The following is a 19639-nucleotide window of genomic DNA, read 5'->3' on the forward strand; positions in this document are numbered from 1 at the left end:
AACATAGAGAAAAAAATCTACAAACTATTAAAACACTATCCAACTTATTTGTCAATATAAGGAACTTTAGCAAACACAGGTCCATCTATAATACCCCAATTATGGCTGCATTAGTGAGTTTACGCTTTAATACCTACCAAGAAGTGGTGACATGTTCTGAAATATACGAAGCAGCTCTGGTGTAATACATGGGCTGTTTTCCAAAGTCACTAACCTAGGGGAAAAAATATAAATCATTTTCTGTAACCATTAAGGTTATTAACAATACAACCTAAATATTTAAAAAACTGTCCCATTTAAAGGAAGAAAAATACACAATGTGAAGTCATAAAATTATCTAAAAATAAATTATAAAATTCATCAAAATTAAAAACCTATTACATAAACCTTATGGTATTATTTCTATATACATGGCAAAAACTGTAAGAAAAGTAACTACATTCTAAAATATGTATGCTCATAATGACAAAGCAAAAGCATGATTATAATGAATGATCTGGAAGAGATAAAAATTATTTCAGTTTTTATTGTCTTGATATATTCTTTTCAAGTGTAATTAATGTGTCCCTTCAAAGAAATAATAGGCTAATTAGTGAAAAAAAAGTTATGTTAAATTTTTAATAAATATGAGCTTAGTAAAATTTAGTAAATGTGAATAGGCAAATCTCAATCACAGTAATAACAATCTGAAAAAAGTTGATGTATAAAAAGTAAGTTATATATGGATTGTGGTTTATCATAGAAGTGTGCAGTTGGTTTATCTCCTCACACCACCTTTTCCACCCCCCCAAAAAAAAGTTAAAGAAGAAAATTATGATTGTCTCACTATCTGCAGGGAAAGGGAGGTGGGGTCCTATTCAAAATGGAACATTCACTATAAAAACCCTTATCCATTTACAAATAGGAAGGAACTTCCTTCACCTCATACGAGTACCTACCACTCATAGAAAACACACCCAGTGACAATATGAATCTGTTCTCTGGAAAAACAAAAACATGCTGCAAAGAGCATCATCTATTATTCTATCTACATTCACATCTGGTGAGTGTATGTGTGCAGGGCATCTTGGAGGGACTCTAGTATAAGCCAACTAAGTCAATAAAAGATACAAAGGTAGGTGTGAAAAAGGCAATGTCTTTATTCACCCAAGATATGACTGACAGAAAAGAGAGGGAAAGGAATTCATAAACAAATTACCCAGATTACTCAGAGTTCAGCAAGATTGCTTAATATATCAATACACTGTAATTGCCTTCCTCTTCTCACCAGAAGCAGGAGACACAGATGGGCATTTTGTAAACATGACAAGGTATGAAAACACAAAACACAGTATTCAAAAATGCTGGCAATACAGGACACTGTAAAGTATTGGCTGTTTACCCCCATAAACCACTGTGTAGCTTCGTGAAAGAATATCCTACCACAAATTTCAAAGTATGGTTTCTGGGGAATGTGTATCACTTTTGCACCATCAGACGAACTGTGCTGAAAAGCAGAGCTGCTGCCTGCCACTTCAAAAGCCAAAACTCAAAAGGCAGGTGCTAATATAACAGAAAGTGGTTTATTTAGATGCAGGCCATCTGGAAGCTGGGGGACTCTATCACAAAGCCCGTCTTCCCAGGAAGATGGGGGACTCTTGTCTCAAAGACTACTCTCTGGGAAGATGGGAGACTCACATTTCAAAGCCCATCTCCCCACCTCAGTGGAGGCAGAGGTTTTTGTAAGGAAGGAAAGGGGAAACAGCAAAGAGATCAAGGGAGGGGGTTGAAAAATTTTTTTGCAAAAAGTTGTATTTCTTGTGCTTTCTATTCTGTTTATGATACTAATTACAGTGATTTTTATAATAAGTCATAATACTTGGTAAAGCAAGTATCTTCCCCTACCCCCTGAGACGAACACAGTCCATTCTAAGGACAGTGATGGTTCAGTGTTCGTCATCCTGGCTTCACATCATCCTGACTTTATGTCATCCTGGCTTCCCAGATGAAGGTCAGCAAATCTCCTGGAGCTGGGATGCCTGACACCTGGAGTCTGTATCTTTTGAAGTTAGTTCCTAGGATTCTTACACAAACATGCTGTTTATCTATAAGCTGTATATTTGTCAGAGTCAGCATTGACAGAAACAATGTCAAAAGAATTGTAAGGTAGGTTATAATTCCCCACTATTACACTTACCTACTGTTATAGAACCATTGTAAGTCACAGATACAAAAATCTAGCATCATGAAGATGGCAATTCTAAGTTGCATAAGCAGAATGAATAAAATGTCAATTCAATTACCTATAGGGCTTTTCCTGGAAATCAGGCAAGCTGATCCCAAAACTATGTGGAAGGCAAATGAGCAAGAACAAAAAAAAATTTTCAAGAAAACAAAAAAATATGGGGGTAGGGGAAGATACTTGCTTTACCAAGTATTATGACTTATTATAAAAATCACTGTAATTAGTATCATAAACAGAATAGAAAGCACAAGAAATACAACTTTTTGCATATGACAGAAGAGACTCCAAGGATAAGTAAGGAAAAGTGGACTGTTTACTCAGTATTTGGTGATGAATCTCTAACTCATACAAAATACAGAAATTAATTCCAAGACAGGTATGAGAAAGGGAAGACTTCACAAGATATCAAGAGAATATATTCATGGCTTTAGGTTAGAGAAAAATCAAAGAAAAAACAAATAAATATGACTATATTAACAGTTACTGTATATCAAAAGATAATCCCCCAAAGCAAATATATGTGCCACATACTGAGAAAAGGTCATTTCCATATGTATGCGGGAGGAACCCCCTAAAATGGAATTATCTTCTGGAGGGCAGCCCCCTGTAGGGCAGGCTTCCCCCACTAGGTGGGTGTTCTAGGAACTCATCTGTATCAGTGTTCCAGCCAGTATTGTTGTTAGAGGCTGCTTGGGCCTCAGTGAATTTTTTTGAAGACTCTTTCAATGTATTTGCCCATTTCACAATGAGTAATTTACAAGCACCCCTGCCCACACCTCCCTGAGTGTTCAGCAGTTTTTGAACAAAAACAGCATGATCCTCCCTTTTCACCTAACCTTGGCCTGAGCAACTTTTTCTTTTGTTTCCCTGGATGAAGAAAGTCCTCAAAGGGAAATGTTTTCCCCATGAGGAAGAGGCGAAACAAACAAAAAACAAAAACAGTAGAAGCACTAAAAGGCATCAAAATCGATGAGTTCAGAAAATGCTTTGAGCAGTGGAAAAAATGTCTTGATAGTTGTATTGCATCAAATGGAGAATACTTTGAAGACAACTAATTTTTAAACATGTAAGAATACACAATTTTTATAAATAAATACCAGTTTTTGGGGTCCCTCTTTGTAATAGACATAATAGTATGCAAAGGAGTAATATCCAAAAGGTAGTAAGAGAAAATGGACAGAACATATGACCAAGCATTTCACAGATTAAGATATAAACACTGGCAATAAACCTGAGTATAAAAAATATAGAAGATATGCAACCTGATTAATAAGCAGGAAAACATAAATTTTACCAAGACAAGGTACAATTTTACCACTTCCCCGCCCCGATTAGCAGAATCTTTAAGTCTGATATATCACGTATAGGCAGAGCTGTAGTACAATGAAGACAGGAGTTGTCAAGCTGGTATAATCACTATGTAAAATTATTATTATGTGGTAACATTGAATATGAATACATGTGTATGTCTATGACCAAGCAATTCCATTTCTAGGCAGAAATGTATACAATGCATAAGGTCTCATACATTTGTACTAGGAATCATGAACAAGAATGTTCAGTCACACCATCTGAACATCAAACAAAGTGCCAAATCAGTAAATGAATCTGTTACATACATTCGCACCACTAAATTCATCAATATAGATAAGTCTCAAAACAGGGAGCCAAAACAGCAAGTTAGAACATATTTAATACAATTTATATAAGGTTAAAATATAATATTTGGAAATGCATATACATACATCATTTTAAGAAACATTAAAACATAAGAAAGAAAACCAAGTAATGAATACAAAAAAAAAAAAAAAAAGAAAGGAAATTGGTGCAATAGGTTATCCCTGGCATGAAAACAGGATTCCATAAACATGCCACACCATGGGCTTCACAAACATTCTCACTGTTCCATTTCCTTTATTTTTGTTTTTTTAGGTATTCTTTATTTTTTTTAATTTTTATTGCTGACACTATTACAGAGTCCCCATTTCTGCCCCTTTCCCCAGCCTCCGCCCTGCTGCCCTTGCTCCCCCTTCCCCCGGCCATTACCACACTGTTGTCTGTGTCTACGAGCAAAAAATAAATGTTCATTTTATGTAAGTTATCATTACAAATAAAATGAACTCTATGTTTTTGTATATATAAACTATTTTACAAATTTTAAATGACAAAATCAAAGATGATGATGGGGTGACAGGAAAAACCAGCTACCCACAATATGAAGTTTTTCCCATTGTGCAAAAACAATGGTAGCTTTAGATACCTTACCATAAGCAACAGTAACAAAATTTGATTGAACTTTTAAAGAATAAGACTTCACAAAAGATAAAAAAAATTTATCCTGTTCACCTTTAAAAGAACCAAGGAACAACAAGAAAAACTATGATCCACTCATGGGACTTCACTGAAAAAAAAACTGAAGGGCATATTCTCAGTTCCAGAAGATATTAAAGAACCTACTTCGTCAACAGGGCCGCATTAAGGTTCTGCCTGAAGCTCATTCCTTCTCACCTACTGTCATCACCTCAGTAAAACGGCCATCCTGGTATCATCACTCTCACTTCCTATGTCAGTTTCCCAAGTATAAATCGTGCTATCAAAAATTAAACAAAGTAATCTTAAAGAATTTAAACTACTTAAAAATAAAATGACATGGTGTGTATTTACAGACTAAACATATAATAATGTGGAAAGGAAACAGAAGTGAAGCAAACAAAATTAAAGCACTAAATTCGTTATCATCAAGCAAAGGGAAAAGTCACTGTTTTGATGAATAGACAAAACTATATGCACCAACATCTTTCACTAGAGAAATATAAAATTAAATGTCACCCTTACACAAAAGTATAAAAAAGAGAAATATAAAGAAAAAGAGAGACTTACCAATTCAACAAATAAATGTAAGAATATTGAAATTCTTTTAAAGTAAAGCATCTTTGGTCATATAAAAATACAAAAATACAAAAATCTACCATGTACAAAAGACATAACTAAATTTCAAACAGCTAAAATGTAAAAATAAAATGGATAGTTAAGTTAAATTTAAGCAAAATAAATAATTTGACAATATTAATAGCAGATAAAATTTAAATACAAAAGAATTAAAAGATAGAAAAATTAACCACTGTATACATACTACATCACATACTTCATAAAAATATTTAAAATTTTAAATACTATATTAAATCTTCCAACAATATATAAAAGTACCAAAGTTTTATGCAATGAATAACATTTTTTTAAACATACAGATCAAAAATGCTAGAAATTAAAAAAAAAAGGTCACAGACACAAAGAAAATTGAATGGAAAACTTCAATAAATCAGTGTCAGAATGACAAAGCAACATAATAATGTGAGCTATTGTAAACTAACAAAATCCAAGTTAAAAAACAGATATATATATGCAAGTCTGCATCTCTAATACCATCATTGCTATTTATGTGAGTCTATTATAAAAATGGAGGCTAGAAGTCATTAAAAGTCACATTAAATTTAGAAATTGTAGAAGAGACATGTTGTATTTACAATTCAATAAATTCAGACCTGAATCATTTCAATATAAGCAAAAAGTAAACAATGTTGGATCAAAAAAGTTATTTTAAAAACTGTAATGCTATCACCAAAGTAAGAAACAGAATATCATCTATAAAGAATTAAGAGAAAGAGGCAGTTACACTCCAAAACAAATTCAAAACTTTAAATGTTTTAGCACTTTAAGAACAACGAAGGTAATAAACTAACCATTTGTCTTACAGTTTTAAGAAAATATACTTATAACTAATTGTAGGGAGTAAAAAAATCTGATGCAGAAACAAAGTTAACAAAAGGAGAAAAACATAGAATTCATAAATCTAACATGCAGCTCTTGAGTAAGAAAAATCTGTAACAAATGTACTTTCAAAAAAGATAAAACAAAAATAAAACTAAAAAATAAGAGATAAAGCAAACATACATTAGGTTTATTTGCATCTTAAGAGACTCAATGCTAAAATTAAGACATTGAAAATCAAAACCAAAATAAATATGTATAAACTAACAACTAAGAAACAACCTGAGAATGTTATAAAAACTGTGATTAACTTCCCAGACCTGCCAAGGACCCATTCCAGTTCCCTTTATTACTGAATTTTCAAATGATCCAAAGCATATTACCATATTACTGAGAATATTCTAGTATGAAGAAAATAATTTTTAAAAATTGGTACATTGTTAAAATAAATATAACCTTGATATAAAATCAGATAGTATGAAAAAATGTGGATTAGAGATACAACTCATTTATAAATAGAGAAAAAATAAACTAACTGAAGTATTAAGAAAAGAGTTATACAATATATATAGCAGCGGTGTCAAACTCATTTTCACCGGAGGCCACACACATCAGCCTCACGGTTGCCTTCAAAGAGCCGAGTGTAATTTTAGGACTGCATAAATGCAACTACTCCTCAATAGTTAAGCGAGAGCTCGGCACTGCCGCCAGGTAGAAACAAGGTGCCAGTATTTAAATTCTTTTAAAAAATATTTTATGCAATAACATACTTCTATTAGAAAATGAAAAATTACTGAACTAAATCTTAGAATGTAGGTTGAATGGCAAAAAAACCCTAAAGCAAGTAGAAAGAAGAGATAAATGTAAGAACAGAAACTAATAAATAGGAAACAAACATGCAACAAAGAGATCCAAGCCACAGGTTGGTTTTTTGAGACTTACACCATTGACAAACCTCTAGCAAGATGGCTCAAGGTAGTCGGGGGGGGGGGGGGGGGGGGGCGGGGAGCGGGAGGGTTGCGGAGGGCAGGGTAGTGGGGAGAGCATTTAAAAAACATCACTGTCCTGATTGGTGTGGGTCAGTTTGTTGGTTGGGCTATGTCCCACAAAGTGAAATTCCTGGTCAGGGCGCAAACCTGGGTTGCTGGTTGGGTCTCCAGTCAGGGCACACATGAGATCAATGTTTCTCTCTCACAATGATATTTCTCTGCCTTACTCCCACCTTTTCCCCTCTCTAAAAATGTATGAACAAAATCTTTTAAAAAATAAAATAATTTTAAAAATCAATGAATAAGTCTGGAGTTTCATTCTATATACCTGAACACAAACATCAGCTGGTATTAGTTATCCCCAGTAAGTTCAAATTCCCATTCTCCAATATAAAGATGTTATACCTTTGCTCCCCACAAACCTCTCATATCATTACACACTCCCACGCTAGCCCATAATACTCAGCTGATGACTGCTTTTGTTGAGAAAAATAGAAGCTAACAGATGGAACACCTACCTATCTCATTCCACTACAATACAAAAGTCCATCTTCCTGCCTCCAGTTAAACAGATGAAGTATTCCTACTGCTATTAAAAAAAAAAAAAAATCAACCCTCTACTTGTGCTGAATCCCATCCCTTCTTGCCTTCTTCAATTATCTCTGTCTGGAGCCTCATCCATCCCTCTAGACCTTGCATTCCCCATACCAGCCAGCTGTGGCCAGGTTTCTACACTTCTCACCACAGTACAAGTTCTTAAACAGGTTGTCAGTGCTCTCAGTCTGTACTTCCTTAGCTCCAATTTGTGCTTCAGTCCACTCCAGTTTCATCTTCTGTTCTCCCTACTCCACTGAAATCCCTCCTAACATCTCCATGTGGCCAAATTCACCTTTATGTACTGCTCTTACTAGGACAATCAGCACAGCTGACATAGATGACCACTCCCACTTTTAGGAAATAGTATCCTCTTGGCTTGGTATTCCTCCTATACAGTAGACAGCTCTTCTCTGTTATCTTTGATGACTCCTCATGGGACTCCTAAATGTTACAAAATCTTTAGAATTTTGCCCCAGCTGAATGTTCTCTATCTGTGATTCTCTTCCTGAGCAATCTCATTGATTCTCAGACTTTAAATATTATACACAAAATACCAACCACTTTACAAACATTACCTCAGCCTCACAACACCCATGTGAAGTAGGAATTTTTCCTCATTGTACAGATAATGAAACTGAGGCTTATAGAAGATGATTACAAGCCTAATATAGTCATATAACTGGGGGTTAACAACTACGTCTGATTCCAAACAAGTTCTAATCCATATATACACATACAGATGTGTATACATATTTACATACATATATATACACATATACACATATATACATATATACTGATGCTTTAAAGAATCTTAGCTAATAATAAATTTGGTAAATTTAAAAAATGTATTATAATGGTTTAATCTGTTTACATATAACTAAAGGCTAGGAAAAAAGAAAGTACCATTAACAGAGCAATTCACTTTTATTATGTCTATTCATGTTATCTGTAAAAAGTTTATACAGCTTTACTAAACCACATTAATGTACTAAGTCTGCAATACTGATAAGTATCTGAGTCGGTCTCTTTACTGTAACTAGTATTTTACATTTTTCTACCAGTCAACATCATATAGTATCTACATGTTTACAGAAAAGTATTTGTCAGAGATTGTTTTAAATTGTAATCTACAGTAGGAGTTGGCAAACTACAGCTCATGGGCTAAATTAAACCCATATCCTATTTCTGTAAATGATGTTTTATTGTAGCAAAGCCATATCATATCCATTTGTTTATGTATTCTTTATGACAACTTTTGGTCTAAAACAGCTCTATGGAATAGTTGGGACAGAAAGCTGCATAGTGGGCAAAGCCTAAAATATTTACCATCTGCTCCTTTACAAAATAAAATTGCCAACCTCTGATCTAGAGTAATCCATTCTGTGCAAACGAAAATACATGAATATAAATGTTTCCAACACATGCTAATTTATAACCAGACAATCCAGAAATCATTTAACTTAAAACAACATAACCTAGAAAAGAATAAGAGAAACACAAATTGCAAACAAACACCTACCTAGTTATGCTTTAAATCATACATCTAGTATTCTATACAGATAATGAACTTATAATTTGCATCAAAGACAATTTCTAAGAATAAAAAAACTGTTCATTTCTAGACAGCTAAGCAAAACTTAGAAAATAAGGGAAATAGAAAAGAAGAAAAACAGGGAGGTTCCTAAGTATTCATTTTTCTATGATTATTAATTTTTTATGGTTAATTTGTGATTTGCTTTTTTAATTCCAGTATCAGTTTATACACTGGAATTTTTAAACACTCCCTGCCTTATGAACTATATTTTAAATAGAGGTTGCTGCCATTAGTACAGCAAGCTTAATAAAGCAAAATGATTTCTAGCACAGTTCCTTACAGTTTGTGGCACTGAGCTGCCAGAAGAAAAGGTTTTTATAGTGGTGTTTTGGGGTGGTTTTTTTTTTCACCTCTTAACTCTACATACTACTCACTTAGTAAAATAATAACTCAAGTGCTCACTTCGGCAGCACATATACTAAAATTGGAATGATACAGGATGATTAGCATGGCCCCTATGCAAGGATGACACAAATTCGTGAAGTGTTTTGTATTTTTAAGTATTGAGAAATAATAATAATAATAATAACAATTACAACAACAACTTAAGACTAAGTAGCACTAACATTTGTGGCTAAGGTATAACCTCAGTATTTACTGAGTAAGGTAGTAAGTGGTTGAAAATAACTCAACAATCCCCCAAAAGTCTCATTTAACACACTGGGAATTTTAAGTAAATTTTTAATTTTGAAAATTATCAACATCCAAATTTTACATTCCAAATTCCACAGACGAAATGTAGCTGAGTTCTGAACTGAAACTTCCATTTAACTCTGACTATTGTAAGCCTACACTGAGTGACAGCTGCCAAGAAAAGATGGAGCATAATATTACTTTACTCACTTTGGGGAAACTGGTTTTATGTCTTGTTTTTCAATGTTGAGTTTGTAAGCCCTATGACATGTCCTTTGCTTTTCTGGCATGAGAGTAAAGAAGGCCAGGAAAAAAAATAAGATCCACGGTGTCAAGTTTTTCTTCTTACCATAATTCTAAACCATCTTCCAGAAGATAAACATGCGGAGGCTGGGACACATCTGTACTCAGCTGAATAACTGGGAGCAGGAAAGGGTACAGGTTCTTGCTGTCTGCTCCTAATCCCTATGGGAAGTATAAATAAAACTTAATATAAGACACTCGAAGGCCCCATCCCCCACCAAAAAAATAATCACCTATCATATATAAAAGCCCTAAAAACAACTTACAAAAAATAAATCACATTTTAAAGGTTAGCCCTAATTAGAAGCATTACTAAAACAAAGTTAATTCTGTTTACAATTAGAAAGCAGTAGCAAAAGAACACTATTAATTGCCTAAAGGTAGTAAAACCATATATACCAAGGCTGCACACATGTGTTCATTCCATACATAGTACTTGCCCGTTTCTGACCACTGAAGAAGTGTTAACACTGAACTACTAACTCCTATAAATTACATAACCTAAATAACTAATCTAAAATGAACCTAACCTAAATGTTCACCAGTAAGATAATTAAATTATGGTACATTAATAATATTCTAGAATACCGAATAGCCATGGAAAAGGATTAGACATGGAATGAAAACAATTTCAAAATAATTATCAACTGAATTAAAAAGGTACAGAAGTGTGTATAACAGTTCTACATGCCGAAAAAATTTTAAATAGCTACATTTCAAAATACGCAGATATGTTAACACAAGATAAATATGGAAAAGGGAAAAGAACGTTGGAAGAGGGTAAAGGAGTTTATTTATTTATTACTTTTCTGTAAGCTTTTAAAAAATATGTACACATTAGTTTAGTGAAGATATTTTTAAAGAGCAAAAAAGACAAAGTTAGAGGAACAGAGGGTTTTTTATCTGAAATTCTAGTTTGCCTAGCTACTGCCTTGTGAAGGTTGATGCCATGTATCACACTAAATCTCATTTTGAAAGAAAACTAAAGGATGGAAAATCCATTTCTAATCCATAATAATCTCTATAATCTGACAATCATAGAAAGGAAATCAAATAAACTATCAAATACCTCAGGAAATAATCAAATGTCAATATAGCGTATAACAAATTATAGTGCAATATATATGTATTCCCCCATTTTGAATTAAAGAGACATCTTTATTTTTAAAAATATGTATTCCCATTCTGATGACATATTTATACTAAGTTCAACCTTTATCAGAACACAGACACTTCAGTGGAAATACTCTCTCTAATAAGCTTATCCTTAAATATTAAGTATAAATTTGGCCCTTTTTATAACTAAACATAAGGCGAAAGACCTTATTAAAGATTTTTCCAAAGAAGAGGATTATAAAAAATGCACATTTAACAAAGCAGCAGTATATTGGGACTTAATATTCAGTTAAAATTTCATTCTCCATAGCTCAATATTTAACTGAAGAAAAAAGAAAGAACATTAAGAAAAACTAATCAAGTTCATACTGATTATCAAGGAGGCTTAAAATTCCCTAAGAAAATTAGAATCTATCTACTTAGTGCACATCCCAACAGCACAATATCCTAGTATTAGCAAAACTAAAGGCAGCAACAGCTAAACACTTAAGACTCTCTCTGTCAAATCCTGAGGAGCTTCACCTTTATAATCTGGTGGCCTGAAAAACATGCACGATCCCAGATATGCAGCTTTAAGTTAATTTGAACGTTCTTTTGGCTCATGGTTATAACTACAAGACACTGCCTACAATACTGTGAGGGCTCAAAAATAAATTCATTAGCTATTTATAAAATTATCAGAAATGCTTAAAGGAGGAAAATCATATTGTACCATAATTACCTAAGATGGAACAGGACATTAGGTGAAGGGTACAAGGGAGTCTCTCTGTACTATTTTTCCCAGTGACTGTGAATCTCTCTTTTTTTTTTTACATGAAGGGGAAAAAAAGAATAACACCCTAGAAAAACCTGCATTTCTCAGAGTATTGCCTTCAGCTCTCTTCTCATGTCTCATGTATAACAGGTTCTTGAATATTTTGTTTCATTATAACATTGATGAGATGCTGTAGGAACTTAACTTTTATTTACATCAATTAGCCTAGGACTTACTACACATGCTGATAATGGCAAAACCTATTATCTCCAGCCCAAATCTCTGAACTCTCTGAATGACTATAGGACAGGGATGTCAAACTCATTTTCACGGGGGAGAGGGGGCAGGAGGCAGGTGGTACATCAGCCTCACGGTGGCCTTCAAAGGGCTGAAATAATTTTAAGACTGTATAAACATAACTACTCCTTAACTGTTAAGGAGAAGAAATTACATTCAGCCCTTTGAAGGCAACTGCAAGGCTGAAAGCCCCCCCCCCCCAGTGAAAATGAGTTTGACACCCCTGCTACAGGACATCATCACCTAGAAGGCATCTCAAACTCTTAAGTCTACCACTAAACCACCCCATTTCCTTCCTTAAAAAGAGTTCCTTTTCCCGCATTTCCTAACTTATGAGAGATGAACCAATACTTCCCCAGTAATAAATTATATTGCAACCACCTCCTGGTTCCTCTTCCTCCTCAACTCACATCTAAATAATCCTGAATTCTCATTCTCTCTCTCTAATAATTTTCAAATCGTGTCCTTTCTCCCCACAGCTTTACTTCAGGTTATCATTTCTTTCATGGGTAACACAAAGGATTCCCAATCACTTTCCCTGACCTTAGTTTTACCCCATTCTGAACCAGTGTCCCATAATGGTACCCTGATTACCTTTCTAAAATAAAAATAGTAACACTCCTTTCTCTCAGCCTCAAGACAGGTTCTTTACAACTACCTGAGCAGGCCCCCACACCCAAGGTCTATATTCTATGTTCCAGCTATATCAACAACTCAGTATTAGAAATAACTACGTTAGTATCTGGAGAAAGTTGGCATATTTAACCTATGCATTCATTACTATTCTCAGCAAAGGTCCCATAAAAGAATACAGAAGGGTGTGTTTTTAATGACCTATAACTTTTAAGTACAAAGACAGCATAAAAAAATAAAGGCAGATCTCATTTTTGAAAGCTGGAAAGAAAGACAAGTGTTTACTGACTTAGCAGACCCAGAAAACCAAATCTCAAAGCCAATAGAGAAAAAAGGACAACAAGCTGCCTAATTTACATTACAGAAACTCCAAAAGGCTCAGGAATTGATAGCACCAGGTATTCTGGCAAGGGGAAGGTTGAAAAGGAGGTTTTATATAAGGAGGTTTTAATAAGACCCTCCAGAGGGGTCTTATTAGCCTTTGTACGTCACACAAATAAAAACACGAAATAGCGACTTAACCTAAAGTACAATATAACTATGCTGGGAGAATGAGAAAACAGAAGTCACATAGAGGGGAAAGAAAGAACTAAATTTTCATCCTCTGGAAGGGAAGTCAAGGGAGAATGCCTACAAATTTTAAAGAAAGGATGAACAATGTAAGTATGTTACTTAGAGCTAGAGAGTTAGAAAGCCTAAGGGACTGGGGTATACGTGTTGAAAGCGGATTCCTCTCCAACAAACAGGAAATGGAAATACTGCTACTTTTCATAAAAAGTCTTCAAGAACTGACTCCTTAACCTAACATAAAAAGCTGATTAATACACAAACCTAAAAAGAAGAAACAAGAAGCACCACATTCTCTTACACCTATGGGGCTTTACACATGCTGGACAACTGGTTTTAGAATATCCTTACCACTCTCATCCCTGCACCACCACCTGGTTACCACCTCTCGTTCAACATTATTTAACGCCAACACTATTCGGTAACAACCGCGGCCAGGAAGCCCCCTCTCTAATGCCCCTCATCCTCAACGCCCACCACATGCCCACAAAACACCATGTTTTTACTGCTAAAAGAGCACTTAACTTTAATCTTCACCTAGACGGCCACATTCACAGAGAGCCTGTCCTATTCATTCCTGTGTCCTAGTGCCTAGGAGCACGTACTGCATATTGCAGCTGTTTAAAAGTGTTTACTGCATGAATAAATGCCTACTTCCACTGAAGCCAACTACTGCAGACTAGAAAGTTTATTTCCAGTCATTATTACACTCCCCCGTCAGAAACTAGAATCTGGGCTCCCAGAATTTAAAAATATAACAAAAACATACAAATATTTACACTAATGTCTGCCTGTTAAATTTTAAGTCATAAGATGGCAGTGTTTTCCATGAAAGGAAACTTACCAGTAACACTTAGTACAATCTTCTCAAAAGACTGAAAAACCTATTTAAGTTACAGTCTCAATTTTAATATCAAATGTTACATGCTTTCTCCCAGGAAGGGGAGTGATTACTTGGCTGGGACCTTGCAGCCCTGGCCTATACGAATGCACTTAAGGGTACTTAAGTGTCATGTAAAGGAAAAGGCCCTGCACGCTCCAAACACTGCATGCAGGTTACTCTGGCTCCCTAACCTCTGGCTCCCTGGATTTCCCGAGGCAACAGGGCCTGAAAAGACAGGGAAGCCGAGTTTTTTCCCACACATTCCTCATAAAGCTCTCCAACTGAGTCTAAAAACACATAATGCAAAAGATGTGGGGGGGAGGGGTCATTCTTTATTCTGTTACTTTCAAGAGCAATCTCAGGCTAGTCATTAAACCACCTCCTAGCATTCATATCCTTATAAATAAAAGAAATAAAATCTTTCAGGATAATCACAAGAATTAAAGGTTAGACAGGAAGAGATGCTAGGCCAGACACTACACTTAAAAAAAAAATTGTATCACTATTAATGTATCTAAACTGCTTTAGACAAAAATTTGTAACTATAAACCTCATCCACAAATATTTACTGAAGGAATGCGTTCATGTTTCAAAAACTATCAGGGTCCCTGAAAAAGGTTTTTCTAAGCTAATAATAGAAAAGGTTTTTAAAAACTTACTAGAACACTTTAGAACAGTAATTCTTAATTTAGAGAGATCTCCCTCACTGGAAAATCTATCAAACTCTGGGAGCAAGGGCAGTAAAAATCACTCCAGCATCCCTAAACCAGAGATATTCAAGCATTAGGTACTTGTCTCTCTATACTCTCACCAACAGAAGATAATTCACTTTAGCAGTTCAAATGAGAACTGGAGTCCCATTCTTTCTCTCTGAAGTTTAGGTTCCTCTCTATTTGCTGCACATCCCAACACCTCAAAGTCAAGATGTCTAAAATTAAACTCACTCCTCCCCTCAAAAGCAACTCACCTGTTCTCCTGTCTTCCAATTTATAGAAGGGAAAATTTTTACTTTAAGGAGAAGGAGTGAAAAAGGAGACAAGTTTATGCAGAAAAGCCATGAATAGCAAGAAAGCTGTCTGCAAGGTACAATGGATTGCACAAATTATGAGTCTACCATCACGGGGAACCACTGCATCTCATGAAAGAAATCGTTTTTAAAAAGTAGAGAAAATTTTTCAGGTGTCAAAAATGTCCAAATTAATCAACATATACAAGATGTTTTTGAAGCTGTTTAGATCACACATGATATATAAAATGTGAGGTCTTTCACTACCATTAATATAACCCACGTGAAAACAACGATCATTTTTAAAGAAGAAAAAAATACTAAACTAACACACTGTGGAGAAATGTCTCACCTGAACAAGATGAATAAGTGTTGTCAGAATAGCACACCTCAACATATTGTGTTCTTCACTCTGCTTCCAAAGAAGAGGCAAATATTGCACCAAACATCCGACATATGGCCGTATCTATCACAACAGAAGTAGGGACAGCAAAAGAGCTGTATTAATAAAAAGGCAACTTACTTCAAGAAACACTGACAGACCTAATTAAGTAACAGACAGCAAATACTTAAATATACTACACGTAATGTAGTAAGCATATATCCTTTTGAAGATATATCAGACATTACAAAGAGACACAGAGCACTGTGGTAAATATTTTTAAACAATCTCAAACAATTCCCAAATGCATTATTACATGAAACAAAATTTAGGAATATAAAGTAACATATCAAGGCCAGTTATTTTACAGTTTAACAGAAAAATGCTGTTATATTCTGGTTCTACCTTAATAAAACAGCTTCACTGGAAATATACTGTTTTAAAAAGCATAGGCATTTACTCATGCATTCAACAATTATCTGCTGGCATCTTCCAAATATCAGGTCCTGAGTACAAGGCACCAGAAAGAAAAGGATATAAAGGTAGACATTCAAACCCTTACAACGAGAAAGGGTGTAAGTGCAATGGTGAAGGTGTACATGAGGTACAGTGGAAACACAGGAGAAGAAAATCCTTGTGAAAGGATAAAATTGTTAAGTCGACTATACATTAAGTTAACCAATTTTAACAAACAGCATACACTAGAAGGGTAGCAAAACACTGTAGAATTTGTGTATCCCCCCCACCAGGGGGTATGTACAGAAAAATATGTTAAATATTTGTTCAAATATTTTAGAGAGGTAAAACTGAGTATTAAGAGACTTTACTTATATTACCTTATTTTCAAATTTGGAATCAAACTACTGTAGTAGATAATATGTGTTGAGCACTCCATTTTGCTAAGTCCTCTATCTCAAAGAACACGCAAACAAGCTTATACAAGGATACTAATTAATATGTAAAAATACAGTTTTCAAAATACCTAACTCACTCATACTCATCTAAAAATAGCATCATGCTCTACTGATAAGGAAAACAAACCACATAGAATACTTTTCAAGGAATGGCAGAAAGGAAGTATATGCTATGAATTACAGATAGAGTGGATAGTAAAACCAAAGTACCCAGTTACACTGAAAGTCATAAAGTATTTATATCCCAATCTTCGATGTTCATTAGAATATATGACGTTCTAAATTAGAACTAATGCTTCAAAATGACTATTTCAGAAATCACCCACAGAATCACTGTTGCAAAAGTCAAGAAAAGGGCTGGGGATTAGAAAAGAGTGATCACATAAGAGTCAAACACATGCAACCTCAGGCTGGGGTGAAGGAGGTTAAAAAATGTATTACCAAGGCAACTGAGGAAACTGAGTATGCGCTGGAGATTAGACAACAGTACTGAATCAATGTTAAGTCCCCTGACTCTAATCATGGTTTCGATTAAGACAAAGGGTCTAATATTACGGATTGAAGTGTCATGATGTTTGCAACCAAAATGCAAATGGTTTAATTTTTAAAAATATGTATATGCACATATATTAAAGAAAGAGCAAGTATGGTAAAATGCTAGTAACTGATGAAACTAGGTAAAGGATGTAGAGGTAGTGATTTGTTGCAATTTTTCTGTATTTTTCCAGGAGGTCAATAGCAATTACTTGTATAATATTTTAAAAATACATGGATTTAAGGATGTTTTACAGAAATTGGGCTAAATAATAATAAGCCTACAACATAAACCAAACAATCAGCATAACATAATTGAACTAAAGACTATGAATATTAGTCTTTTAAGTTAGTTCATCAAATATGGGGAAATACCCACTTTCATTCATAACACATTTAAGTAAAAATGTGGAATGGAAATCACCTATGTGATAGTATAACAAATGTTCTAAGGAACGGTTATATCCACGGGGGGATTTGAAAAATAAGTTTCTAATGACAACTCATCTTTTGGATAACATTTTCAACAGAATATTTAATATTACACATAGTTCCTTATACTTTATTCTCTTCCTTCAGGAATGCTTAAATTCCAAGACTGCCTACCTGACGGTTACATTTTTTTTTTCTGACTATGTATTTACAAGATCCTTGCACTTAAATAACTTAAGGTTTTCAACTACTTTTTCAAAAAAGTACAGGAAATTTCTTCAAATAATTACACTATGCTATAAATATGGTGACTTCACTGAAACTTCAAAATTTAAATATTATGTGTCAGGAAGCATGGTATAAGACATTTCAAAACATATGCATCCTAATGGATAAAAATCAAATTTAGTACATAAAAGACAGTTGAAGATTATATAAATAATGGTGTTATTCAAAGGTTAACGTAAGAAAAAGTTAAACAATGAGATCACTAAAAACATTTTTTGTAACCATTTCCTATCCAACTTCTGAAAACAAAAAGTATTACTGGATAAACTGTACCTTATTATTTACAGATGATAGACACCAGAGCTACTTAAATCAATTGTGCTCTGAAAGATGAATACGGATAGAAACACAAAAGCACTTTAAATTTACTAAGAAAGAGAAACTTCAAACCTTTGGAGAAGAAGGTTTAGTTAAAGGTTTAGGAAGATGAAGGAAAGAAAATTCATTTCTATAAAAAAAATCTTTAAATAAATTCTATTTAGCTGGATGGTATCTAATAAGGACCATTAAAAATTGCCAAGTTGTTTCTAGTCAATTTTTTTACTTTTTAAAATAATTTAAGTATTTATTTTTATAGAGAGGAGAAGAGAGGGAGAGGGTGAGAAACATCAGTTGGTTGCCTCTCTCCCGCCCCCAACTGGGGACGCAAGCCACAACCAGGGCACACAAGCTGACCAGGAATTGCACCAGGGACTTTTCAGTCTAAGGAAGGACACCCGACCCACTGAACCACACCAGTCAGGGCTATAATCAATTTTTTAAACACACAACAATTTACTGTAATTGCATAGTGATCTAAAGTATATTGGACATTTGTAATAATTTCATATTCATGAAACATGATGAGTTATGTGAGCTCAGAGTTATCTTTACCATTCATACATGGGCACACAGGTTAAACACCTTGCCCAAGCTACTAAACTTACTGGTGTGATCACTTTGTAAGATATATAAGTGTCTAATCACTACGGTGTACACTGTTAGCTAATATGTCAACTGTAACTGAAAAAGGATTTTAAAAATAAAAATTAGGATTTCCAGTCAAGATGGTGGCATAGGAAGACATGGTTCACCTCTTCATATGTAACATCAAATTTACAACTAAAATACAGAAAAACCATCACTCAGAACCATCAGAAATGGAGTTGAAAGGAAGTCTGACAACTACAGAATTAAAGAAACCACATATCCATCCAGACTGGTAGGAGGAGTGCAGACACTGAACAGACTGATCCCTCATACACATGTGGTGGATAAAAATTTGGAGGGATAACTTGGGAGCAAGGAGTCCTAGCCCCACACCAGGACCCCTAGCCCATGGTTCCAGTGTGCTAGGGGGCTTGGAAGGTAAGTCCCTACAACTTCTGGCTGCAAAAACCAGTAGGGATTGGGTCAGTGGAAGAAACTTCTGGAGCCCCAAGCAGTTCCTCTTAAAGAACCCACACACAGACTTACCAATTCAGACTCACTCCCTCTGAGCTCCAGTACCAGGATAGCAGCCTGAAAGGCACCAGTGGTATACAGGGAGAAACTGAAGTGTCTGGCATCAAGATGAGCAGAGGCCTGATCCCGTTTCTATACCCTCCCCCAAGACAGCCGGCTGGTACCATATCTGAGACTCCATCAACCTAACACTTCAACCCACCTCGGAGATCACCAGAGACTCTGCCTGACCCAACCTACAGCCCCATCCAAGCTGCTTTTCCATACGAATAGCTGGTC

The 19639-nt window shown here is 34.8% G+C and overlaps 1 protein-coding gene and 1 non-coding gene across 2 annotated transcripts in view; one reads left to right on the forward strand and one right to left on the reverse strand.

Annotated features, from left to right (window-relative positions):
- IPO11 (importin 11) overlaps nt 1-19639 on the reverse strand; it is a 182199-nt gene that overhangs the window by 87890 nt on the left and 74670 nt on the right. The window contains exons 20-22 of the mRNA XM_024578651.4: nt 15720-15833; nt 10158-10273; nt 138-214 (exon numbers count right to left, since the gene is read on the reverse strand). Coding sequence (XP_024434419.2) covers nt 138-214; nt 10158-10273; nt 15720-15833 — 307 coding nt within the window. The remainder of the gene's footprint in view (nt 1-137; nt 215-10157; nt 10274-15719; nt 15834-19639) is intronic.
- LOC112321222 (U6 spliceosomal RNA) lies at nt 9570-9673 on the forward strand. Its single transcript, XR_002976502.1, has one exon. It is a non-coding gene; the product is annotated as a U6 spliceosomal RNA (small nuclear RNA).

The sequence above is a fragment of the Desmodus rotundus genome, chromosome 1 (genome assembly GCF_022682495.2).
Source record: "Desmodus rotundus isolate HL8 chromosome 1, HLdesRot8A.1, whole genome shotgun sequence".
Classification (NCBI taxonomy): Eukaryota; Metazoa; Chordata; class Mammalia; order Chiroptera; family Phyllostomidae; genus Desmodus; species Desmodus rotundus.